Source organism: Phoca vitulina, unplaced genomic scaffold, assembly GCF_004348235.1.
Source record: "Phoca vitulina isolate PV1807 unplaced genomic scaffold, GSC_HSeal_1.0 scaffold4, whole genome shotgun sequence".
NCBI classification, from domain to species: domain Eukaryota; kingdom Metazoa; phylum Chordata; class Mammalia; order Carnivora; family Phocidae; genus Phoca; species Phoca vitulina.
The window spans coordinates 22,252,938-22,265,681 of record NW_022589707.1 but is presented as its reverse complement, the minus strand read 5'-3'; the positions used below and the strand labels follow the sequence as shown (position 1 = coordinate 22,265,681).

Below are 12,744 nucleotides of genomic sequence, written 5' to 3'. Positions count from 1 at the left end.
CAATGTAGGACTTGATCCCAGGACCCTCAGATCATGACCTGAGCAGAAGGCAGACGCTCAACTGACTGAGACACCCAGGTGCCCATAGCCCTGTTTTGTTAGTGCAAATCTGCAATAATGTAGTTACACGTTAAATACATGTAGAAAAAAATCAATAAATAGAAAGACATGCCATATTCTGAGGTGGAATTTCAAGCCTTTTCAATTAAGATCTGTAAAGGATGTCTTTCATTCTTGACAAAAGTATCATACTTTTCATCTGGATAAAATATCATAGAAGGGATTTGAGAAACGCTATTAAAGGGGTCTCAGCCACCCCAGAAAGGTAGTATACTTAATTTTTATAAAATAGTTATTAAAAAATTATAATAGTGTCTGATTGGGGCAGGAAGAAGTAGGAACAGAACACAACTAAAAACAAAGTCAAATCTACATAAAAATAGGCATTGTAAGCCACTGGGAAATAATGAATGCATTTTTTAAAATACATGAAAACAGTGAAGTCACTGGAATAGGAAAATCTACTAAGTATTCAATTTGGAGATGGGAAAATACTTCTTAAGTATAAAAGTAGAAGAAACTAAAATGAAAAATCCATACACTTCACTAAATAAGAATGAGTCTAAACTTCGGAGTCAACCTAAATGGTCAAAAGACACTTTGCAAGAGAAAGAGCCAAATATACTTGTGAAAAAAAAATGCAATCTCACCAATAACCAAAGAAAGGCACATTAACAAAATCTCTTTCCAAAACTTCTTAAAAACAATCGGTGTCCTGGAACTTCTGAGAGACATGTTAAATTTGTATAAACCTTAAAAAATCCTTTTTAAAAAACATACACATCCTTTAATTCAACACCTCACATCAAAAAAAATCTGTCTTAAGGAAATAGAGATGACTGTTCAAAAATTTTTAAGACAGTACACTTTTGCTAAGTATGAAAATTTGGAAATAGCCTGAGGGTCCAGCAGTAGGTGTTTTATTAAATAAATTTTAAATCAAGACACATGTTTAAGAATTATATGAGGCAGACATGAACAATTTTGTTATCAAAACTATTTAATGTTACAGGAAAATATCCACCACATAAATAAATCAAAAGAAATGCTATAAATACTAGCATTCCAAATGTTTAAGATGAAGAAAATATGTATATTAAGAAAACTAGATATGGAAAGTAAATTATCAGTGGTCATCACTGAATAGATGAACTGTAACTTGTTTTTTCTTTGTGCTTTTCTGATTTTACAAATTTTACAACATATGCAATTTTAAGAAAAAAGTTATAAATTACCATGTGTTAAACATTATGAAAAACATTATCACACCTATTCTTTCACAGTTAACTCCACTTCTAGGAACTTACCCTAAGGACATAATCAAAAGTGCAAAATCATTTATGGAAAAGGATGTTTATGGAAATGTTATTTATAATAAAATAAATCTGGCAATAATAGGGAAATTTTAAATAAAGGTGGGGACATATGATCAACTGTTGGTAGGCCATGAAAAATGCTACTTAAGAATATTAATGTTAGAGAAAAAACAATTTAAGGTTGTTAAAAACAGGGCATAACAAACTTGAGGTATGTGGATCGAATTTTATGACAATATATGTATGATAAATACACAGAAAGAAGGAAGCAAATAAAATGTTAATAGTGTTTATCTGGAATTGATTACTTTGCTCTATTTTGTAAATTTTTTCATTGAAAATGTATTGCTTTATAATTAATTATAGTTCCAAAAATAATATAAATTTTTAAGTTTACATACTTGGTTGCTCCATCATCATATGTTCCCATTAAGACTATTGTTCCATCTTGTATGGACTTCAGAAACTCAATAAATGGGGCCACATCTGAAGAAAAAGAAAGGATTGATGGGTTTTGGGGTTTTTTAGTGACTAAGTAGCCGTCATGATAACCACTTAAAAGTTAATATTAACTAAAATATAAAGTATTTGCAAATCAATAATTTCAAATGTAGAGTAACCAAAAGGGAGTCAAAGCTTATGAACAGGTTAAAAATGAACTTTGTCCTTTAATAGGATCCCACCATCAACTTAGAATTTCCCAACCCTGATTCATCCTATGTGTCTTCTGTACTGATATTCCAGGGGCTAAATGAAAAAAAACATAGCAAAGTTGTATTAAAGTATGACTGACCATTTGAAGAAAGAAACCTGATGGGGATGGGGGAGGAGCGTAGAAGAAAAGCTCATGGATTCTCAGAGCATATGTAAAATTGTTTGTATGGGTACTTATCTAAGAGGAGGATACAGAGCTTTTATCTAATTCATAAAAGGTTCTGTAATTTCTTAAAATATTATATAAATACACACACACACACACACACACACACACACACGAACATACATGCATACATATATACACTCTGATTTAAAGGATCCTCTGGGCACATCTAATTCCTGTAAACTAGGGGAAGGAATGAAGGTTATATCTAATTATGGCAAATACTACGGTCATTACCTGCTTCGTCTAGTGCACCAAGATACACGAAAACTTAAAGATAAACCACTTCGGTGACCACACACTGGCATGGCAGAGCTAGATCACATACTACCGATCGTTCTACGTCTTCAAACTCTCCAATGTCAGGTCTCCATGTAGTCCCCAAGTCTAACATTGCTTCAGAACTGGGTCGCTTCAAATTTACCCAGTTTCTTTCCACAGCAAAAATTCCAAAGATGTCCTCTAACTGAATTCTATTTTATAATAATAGCATTTTCAACTCTGAGAAAATATAACAGAGCAGCTAACAAATCATTTCCTTTTAAATGCACAGACGGAAGTCAACTGCAACTCTTTCTTCACTTGAAGAGACTTTTTGGTGTAATTAATCTACCTGTGATGAAGCAACAGAGCTTCTGATTTCAACGAAGGTTCTGCAAGAGTGTTTCCAGGTAGTTAAGTGTTGGTAAGGCCAATTATGCCATTAGAAGCTAAAACTGATGGCAGCATCTTAAATTTATACCGTTTTTACAGCTATGAAAAGTCCTCCTAATCTCATTTAAAAAATAAATAAAACACTACATCTCATTACAAGCTGAAGAGGTATTAGAAAAGCTGAATGGTCTGAAAACTTAACATAAATTTCAAGAAGACTACCAGTTATTGGCTTCTAGGGAATATATAAAGGGGTTGGAAACGGGGAGGTACAGGGCACAGCCTCATGCTGAGAAATATCCTGAACCAACAACTTAGAAAAGAATCAAAAGATAAATCAGTGTTGGCCTTACATGAGATTTGAGGAAGAAATTTCTTTTGGGCACACTCTTGTTCAAGATGCTAGGTCCTTGCTTCTGCATGTGGGTAACTGACTTACACCTGTTCCTTGAGGAACTTCCACATTAGGAAGATGCCTGTGAACTGCTCTAAGTGCAATGAACTAAAAAGAAAAAGGCCTTCTCTCAAATATTCACCTACTTTAATAATAATCCTAATTATAATTTACTTTTTGAGACTAACAAATCATATGCAAAAAATGTCTATTAAGTTAAAAATGCTTAAATTGTTTATGCCCTTCTCCAAATTACTTATTCTTTTTAAAAAATGTCAGAGACTTAAAGGATCCAAGGCTTTCAATTAGTTGTCCTGCAGAAAACAGGACTCAGATTTTTAAAATCTCAATTTTGATATTATTGCTCTTAATTACACACACAATTTCCATAAAAAAAAAAAAGCAAAGTAAATGCAATATGACCTAATACTTCACTATAGCTGGATGTTTAGTGAGAAGAGAAAATGAACTAACACAAATATACCATCAATCTCTCATTAATGGGCTATATTATACTGAGGAAGCCTAAGAAGTCAGTGTTAGCAACAGAACAGTTATGTGTTATTCACACTTACCTCCTCCCCACATGTCAAAATATTTGGTGTCTACTACTTCTCCTGTTTTTCCTGAAAGAAATGGAATTCATGTCAGATTATGCAATTGAAATATACACTGTGTAAGACAGGAGATCTTATCCAGTGATGGGTTTGGATTTATTAGCAGAGAAAGAATTATTTTGAGACTTAAAATCTGAACTGTATGCATCTGAAATATATTTCTAAGAATAACTTTTGAATAAATTAAAATTCTGGACTTTCTCACGAATCTCATAAGCCAAGGAGCAGCAAACTGAAGTTCACAGCTGAGTGTAGACCGCTCAACTTCAGTTAGGTTTCATCCTTGTGTGTTACCATCTTCCCTTATTTAAGAATTAGCAAAAAATACGTAAACCTTTTACAAAAAGATGACTTGCGTTTTCTACCATTAAAGCCATCTTTTAAATTTTTTTCAGATTTCCCTTTTAAAATGTATCTTTTTTGCTATCAAATACGTATAGAAACTTTTATGTAAGAAAATAGAGTAAAAATGCAGAAACTTATCTTCTGTTGTGAAAGAAATAAAAAATATTTTCCTATACTACGAACTGGGTAAGGCGGCCATGGTCCCTAATCGCCCGATACAGCCTCAGAGGTAACGGTTACCGTACCAGAAGGAAAAGACAATCATGCAGTCAGGCCTTATTTCATGGGTTTGTATTTTCAGATTTGATTTTGCAAGAACACTTGAGACCTTCAGGATTCGATGAACTTATTTTCACTAATGAACTTATGGGACAAATGTGGACAATACTGAAAAGTTACAATTAATCCTTACTCTTCATCCCTCTCCCCACCCCTTCCATCAGTCCATGACCCTTTGTCATTTACAAACCCTCATGTGTCACTCTGTCTTCCCATTGTTAGAATCCAACACCTTCAGAATTCATCAATTTAATGTTAGGTTGGTTTTAGCCTGACAACCCCATGGGAAACTCTCCACACGCTGCACAGCAAGGAGGGTGCTTCCAAGGAAGCATGCTCTCGCACTTAGACACCAAGTCACCACGTAGAGTTGGTTTTTCAGGAGGATGGGAGGACGTTGGGGAGAGGGCTTTAGTATCAAGTGTAGCACTTTCTAACCTGACCCCTTGACAGCAGAGGGCATTTTACTCTGGGCCACATGAATATCCACTGACCACATCTGTAAGGTAAAATAATTATTCTTACCATTTACTAAGGCAACATTGATCCCTCTTCCAACATTATTCTTAACACCACTCATTAAACTGAAGGAGAAAAGTCAAGCAAATTTAGAATTAGATACTGTACATAAACATTATCAGAGAAATAAAACCATGCCAAAAAAAAAAAAAAGTTGGGGATATTATATATACACACAACTGTTTAAGAACTGCAGTGGAGATTAAAAGATCTCTACTAGGGCGCCTGGGTGGCTCAGTTGGTTAAGCGACTGCCTTCGGCTCAGGTCATGATCCTGGAGTCCCTGGATCGAGTCCCGAATCGGGCTCCCTGCTCGGCAGGGAGCCTGCTTCTCCCTCTGACCCTCCCCCCTCTCATGTGCTCTCTCTCTCTCTCTCATTCTGTCTCAAATAAATAATAAATAAAATCTTTAAAAAAAAAAAAAAAGATCTCTACTACATCAGAGAAGACAGTCTAATATTACATAATTTTTAAGCAATGTCCTTAAGTAAGATTTCACAAATCGATATATTAAAAAGTATCAGGACCCAAATAGTAGACTATTTTTTGCTACTCTGTGTCAGGTTCTGAAATACCATTTTAGAAAATCCTTAAAACATGTGGACAGTAAACACATATTTTGCACCGTTCTCAAAGGATCAAACAACTGATAATCTCTTTTCTACTTTTTGCAATATCCATGTGACATGAAACAGAAATGAGATGCTTTTATCATCTGAAAGCAAGAAGAGTTTCACCTACTTCACCTAATTGTGAACATTCCCTTAGTGATTATCAATGTAAAATTTCTCTATACCCAGAAGAAGGAATCTTGCATTCATTTAATTACTGCATCTAAGCACAGTCACTTGCATTGTCACACCTGAGGTAATCAACATCCAGGGGCAGCTCACAGACCACTATGATTCTGTGAAACAGAAGGCATGAGTGGAACATTTGCTTGTATCTGTTCAGTTTGCTGAATTAGAATTAATAACTAAAATTGTAGGTATCTACAGTCTAAAAACTCAAGGTAATAGTAATACTGCTACTGGTGTGCTGTTCAATGATTAACAACTGGTTTGAGGTTGATGGAGCAGGAGAAGGATGCATATATGGGAATATACACACAGACACACACATGTCCATATACGGGACATCCATACCTACACAGGCAGGTGCCTAAGTTTATTATAAACTTTACTAAAATATAAAGGATTTTGTAGCACACAATTTCACAAATAATAAAAGCTATAGTATTTCATTACGCATTCCACAGAGCCAACTGATTCTAACAGAGTATGTTGCTTTTCATAGAACTTAGATCTGTAGCTAAAGCATGGTTCCAAGTGATGGATGAATGCTGTTCTAACAAACGTTGGATGACATTTCATTTAAAGAGTAAGACACCTCTTCATATACCTGTTGGCCATTTGTATTCCTCTTTTGAGAAATGTCTATTTAGGCCTTTTACTCATTTTTTAATCAGGTTATTTGGTTTCTTGCTAGTGCGGCAGGAATTCCTTATATATTTTGGATGCTAATCTATCAGATATATGGTTTGCAATACTTTTTTTCCCATTCAGTAGGTTGACTTTCCATTCTCTTGTCTCCTTTTCTGTGCAAAAGCTTTCTAGTTTGATGCAATCTCATTTGTCTACTTTTGCTTTTGTTGCCTAGGTTTTTGGTGTCTTATTCAAAAAATTCATTGCCCAGACCAATGTCATAAAGCTTTTTTCCCTAGATTTTCTTCTAATAGTTTTTTGGTTTCAGATCAAGAAACTGATTTTAAATATAATGATATAGGTAGGTAAAAAGTAAAAGAGTAGAAAGAGAAAAATCATGTAAACTTTAATCAGAAGAACACAGGATTACTACTCAATAATAAAGAATCCAATTTAAAAATGGGCAGGGTTTGAATAGACATTTCTCTGAAGAGGATACACAAATGGCCAACAAGCAAATGAAAAGATGTTAAATATCATTAACCATCAGGGAAATGCAAAATGAAATCACAGTGAGATACCACTCAATACCCACTAGGATGGCTATAATCAGTAAGTCAGATAATAAGCAGTGTTATGTGGAAAAATTGGGACCCTCACACACTGCTGTTGGAAGGTAAATTGGTGCAGCCACTTCAGAAAATAATCTGGCAGCTCCTCAGATAGTTAAACATAGAATAACTATATGAACCCAAATCCAGTCCTAAGTATGTATACAAGAAAAATGAAAACATGTCCATACAAAACTTATATACAAATATTTATAGAAACATTATTCCTAATAGCCAAAAAGTAGAAACAAACCAAATGTCCATCAACTGACAAACGAATAAACAAAATGTGATATATCTATATATAATGGAGGATTATTCTGTCATAAAAAGGAATGAAGGGGGCGCCTGGGTGGCTCAGTCGTTAAGCGTCTGCCTTCGGCTCAGGTCATGATCCCAGGGTCCTGGGATCGAGCCCCGCATCGGGCTCCCTGCTCAGAGGGGAGTCTGCTTCTCTCTCTCCCTCTCCCCCTGCTTGTGTTCCCTCTCTTGCTGTGTCTCTCTCTGTCAAATAAATAAATAAAAATCTTAAAAAAAATAAAAAAAAAAAAATAAATAAAAAGGAATGAAGTATTGATACATGCTACATGGATGAACCTTGAAAACACTATGCTAAGTGAAGAAGCTGATGACAAAAGAACCCCCACATATTATATAATACCTTCTATATGATAATGTCCAAAATAGGTACATCTATAGAGACAGAAAGTAAAACACGGTTACTTAGGGCTGGTTGGGGAGCGGGGGAGAAGGGAGCAGAATGGGATGGGAATGGGGTAGAAGGGCAACACAGCTAAAGGACACAATTTCTTTTTGAGGTATAAAAATGTTCTAAAACTGACTGTAGAGATGGTTGCACATATCTGTGGATATACTAAAAACCATGACTGTATACTTCAAATGAGTGAATTGTATGGCATATGAATTATATCTCAATAAAGCTGTTTAAACAAAAGAAAGTAGGAGTGGCTATATTAACACCAATTAAATAGACTCCAGAGCAAAGAAAATTACCAGAGAGGGAGATTACATAATGATCGAAAGGTCACTTCAGCCAGCCAGAGTAAACTTAAATGTGTATATATCAAGCAATTGAGGTACAAACTACGTGAATCAAAACCAGACAGAACTGAAGAGAGAAACAGAAAATTTACAATCACAGCTGGTTACGTCAACAGCCCTCTTTCAACAACTGATTGACAGAAAATTACCAAAGTATGGAAGAACTCAACAACAGCATTAACCAACAGTGTCAAAATGACATTTATTGAACATTCTACCCAACAAGAGGAGAACACACATTCTTTTCAAGTGTCCATGGAGCATATACTAAAGGTAGATAGACCATATCATGAGTCACAAAATAAACCTCGTTTTTAAAAGAATTGAAATCACACCAAGTGTATTCTTCAACCACAATGAAATCAGTAACAGAAAGATAATAGGAAAATTTCCAAACACTTGGAAGCTAAACAACATACTTTTCAATATCCATGGGTCAAAGAGGAAGTCTGAAGGGAAATTAAAAAACACATTGCAATGAATGAAAATTTAACTTATTAAAATTTGTGAGGCATAGCTAAAAGAGTACCGAGAGAGGAATTTATAACACTAAGTACTTAAATTAAAAAAGAAACTAAAAGGAATCCCATAAACCTAAAGTAAGCAGAAGGAAAGCAATCAAAAACAGCAGAAATCAATGAAACAAAAAGCTTGTTCATTAAAAAGGTCAATAAAATTAACAAACCTTTAGTAAGGCTGACAGAAAAAAAGACATAAATCACCAAAATCAAAAGTGAAATGGGATATCACTATAGACCCTGCAGACATCAAAAGGATAAAGGAATACTATGAACGATTTACCCATGTAAATTTGACAACTCAGATTAATTAGGCCAATTCCTCAAGAAGTACAAACTAACACAATTCATCCATTATGAAATAGATCATTTAAATAATCCTGTAACTATTAAAGATATTGAATTCATAGTTTATAAACTCACCTCACTGGAAAATCTCCAAACCTAGACAGTTTCACTGGAGACTTCTACCAAATGTTTTAAAAAAAACAATTAACGCTACTTCTACACAAACTCTTTCAGAAAACAGAATACCTCCAAATTTATTTTATAAATCCAGTATTAAAATACCAAAACCAGAGTAAGACATCATGAGAAAACTACAAACCAATATGCTTCATTAGTATACAGGCAAAAATCCTCCTTAACAAAACATTAGTAAATAGAATTTAGCCTTATATTAAAAAAGCCAGAAACCATGACCAAGTCAGGTTAGCCTATGGATACACAGATGTTTTAATATTTGAATAGTTAATATAATCCACTGTATTAACAGATTTAAGAAAAATTACATGATGATCTCAATACAGAACATGCATTTGACAAAATTCAACACCCATTCATGATAAAAAGTCCCAGAAAACTAGTAATAGAGAACTACCTCAACTTGATAAACAACATTTCCAAAAATCTAAACCTAACATCATACTGGATGGTGAAAGACAATACTTTTACCCTAAGATCAGGAACAAGTCAAGGATGTCCATTCTCACCATTACTATTCAACACAGTATTGGAAATCCTAGCCAATGCAATAAGGCAAGAGAAGTGAAATAAAGGCACACAAATCAGAAAGGAAAAAATAAAGCTGTCTTTATTTGCAGATGACATGTTTGTCTGTATGGATAATCCCAAGGAATTTACAAAAACAAAAACAAAACTCCTAGAAGTAATAAATTAATTTAGCAAGGTTACAGAAGATACAAGACCAACACACAAAAATCAATTGTGTGTTTATATACTAACAATATAAAAACTGAAATTAAAAATACAATGCCACCTACAAATGCTCAAAAAAAATGGGGGATACTTAGGTATAAATCTAATAAAGCATGCATAGGACTTGCAAGCTGAAACCCACAAAAATGGTAATGGAAGAAAACAAAGAATATATAAAGAGAAATGCCATATTCATCAACTGAATAGTAAAGATGGCCAATTCTCTCCAAATTAATATATAGATTTCACACAATTCCTAACAAAAATCCCAGGAAGATTTTCTGTAGATAGGCAAGTTATCTAAAATGTATATGGTAAGGCAAAGAAACTAAGTAGCTAATTTGGGGGGAAAAAAAAAAAGAAGAAGAAAATGGGAGGAATTATTCTACCTTATTTAAGACTTACTCCATAACTAGTATAATCAAGAGCATGTGGTATTAGTGGACAGATAAATATACAGATCAATGGAAAGAATAGAGAACCCAAAGCCAAGTGGAACCAAAAAATGCACCAGTCGAAATATAGGCAACTTATTTTCCAACAAAGGAGCAAAAGCAATTCAATGGAGGGAGGATAGTCATTCCAACAAATGGTGCTGAAGCAACTAGATATTCATAGGCCAAAACTGAACCTCAACCTACATCTCATACTTTATTCAAAAATAAATGTAGAATGGATCACAGATTTAAATGTAAAACATAAAACTATAAAAATTTTAGAAAATCATGCAGAAGAAAACCTTTGAAACCTACAGCTCCATGAATGATGGATTTTTAGACCTGACACCAATCCATAAACAAAGCACATCCATGAAAGAAAAATAAATCAATAAATTGGAACTGGATTATCAAAATTGCAAACTTTGGCACTAGAAAAGATCCTAGTGAAAAGGATGTCTAGATAAGCTATAGGTTGGGAGAAAATAGTCACAAACCACATATCTGACAACAGGAGTCATATCCAGAATGTATCTCAAAAACTCAAATTGCAGTAATTAAAAAAAGAAAAACAAACAATCCAATTACAAAATGGACAAAGACATGAATAGATATTTCACTGAAGAGGCTATATGGATAGCAAAACAAACAAAAAAAACCCCCCACATTAAAAGATGCTCAACATCACTAGCAATTGAGGTATCACCACACATTTGAATAGCTAAAATAAACAGTAACACCACCAAATTCTGACAAGTATACAGAGAAACTGGATCTCTCATATATTGCTGGTGGAAATGTAAAACGGTGCAGTCACTCTGGAAAATGTTTGGCAGTTTCTTACAAAATTAAACATACGCTTACCACACAACCTACAATTCCTGGGGATTTTACTGCAGAGAAATAAAGATGTACATCCACAAGAAAACACGTATGTGGTTCCTCATAGCACTTTTATTGGTTAGCAGCTAAAACCTGGAAACAACTAAATTGTTTGGTTGAGGACAACAGGTGATGGATAAACTGTGGTATATCCATAACACAGACTATTACTCAGCAATAAAAAAAAGGTAATTAACATGAACCAATATTTCAAGAGTATTAAGCTAAGTGAAAAAAGCCAATCTCATATGGTCACATACTTTATGATTCTATTTCTATAGCATTCTCAAATTTCAAAATGATAGAAATGATAAACAGATGAGGGGTTGCCAGGGGTCAGTGATGGTAGGGAGATGATATCAGGGTGGTATAAAAGAGATCTTCATGGCGATAGAATAATTCTGCATCTTAATTGCTCTATTGGCTACATGTATCTACTGTATCTACACATGTGATAAAATGACACAGAATGACACACATTGTACCAATGCCAATTTCCTGTTTTGATACTGTACTCTAATTAAGTAAGATACAATCATGGGGAAACCGGTATAGAATACACAGGACTACTCCGTACGATCTTTGCAATTGCCCGTGATTTCTGTAAATATTTCAAAATAAAGAGTTAAAAAAAATAACCCTACTTGAAGGTCCATTAAAAAAGGAAGAGGATAAAAATTTGATTTTGAAAAGCTTAGTAGCATTTAACTATTCATATCTACCCATATGGGTTGCATATCTGCCTTCAAAATCTCACCTTTCATTCTCTAAAATTTACATGTAATAAAGCACAGACGTTTTCCATGTGTGTTCAAGAGTAGTTCTGAAAGATGAGCCATAAGGAAAGCAAATAAACGTGCTGCCCCAAAAGAAGGCAGTTTAGAAATGCATTTGCTCTGCTCCTGTGAGAAATATGTAAGTGAACTCCATCATTAATGTTAAGAAGCAACACCAATGATTAACCTGTTACATTAATAACTGTGTACCATGGTGTCTTAATATTTAATAATTAGAGTTTCACAGTGTCTCCATCATGGAGTTTGCTGCCCTGTCTATCTCAGAGCAAAGGAATACAGGCAACAAAGAAGCAGTATGGCACAGGCTTCCCACAAGAGGGCAGCAGCTAATCAATTTTTAAAACCTGGCATTCAGGGAAAACCTGTAACTAGCAAATGACAAACTACTGAAGATTTTTAAATATATAAATTTATAAATATATAAACCGGTCTTATTCACACAAGTGGAAGTGTTTTCTTTTATCTTTCATGAATATGAAGGTTCCCCTACAACCATTCCACACCTCCAGACAAAAATCTAAAGAAAATACTATGTAATCTATAGACAGATTCTACATCTTTGCACATAGTTTTGTTTAAAATACCTACTTTATGTTTTAAATACCACATCTTAAAATGATCAGTTTAGAGCAGGGTTTAACAAACTATAGCCCATGGGACAAATCTAGCCAACTGCCTGTGGTTTGTTTTTTGTTTTTGTTTTTTTTGGGGGGGGGTGTTATTATTTTTGA

The 12,744-nt window shown here is 34.2% G+C and overlaps 1 protein-coding gene across 5 annotated transcripts in view; it reads right to left on the bottom strand.

Moving 5' to 3' along the window:
- FAM3C (FAM3 metabolism regulating signaling molecule C) overlaps positions 1-12,744 on the bottom strand; it is a 53,265-nt gene that overhangs the window by 11,513 nt on the left and 29,008 nt on the right. For all 5 annotated transcript variants that reach the window (XM_032401694.1, XM_032401692.1, XM_032401693.1 and 2 more), the window contains 3 exons: positions 5,071-5,129; positions 3,880-3,930; positions 1,778-1,862 (listed from right to left, as the gene is read on the bottom strand). In XM_032401694.1, coding sequence (XP_032257585.1) covers positions 1,778-1,862; positions 3,880-3,930; positions 5,071-5,129 — 195 coding nt within the window. The remainder of the gene's footprint in view (positions 1-1,777; positions 1,863-3,879; positions 3,931-5,070; positions 5,130-12,744) is intronic.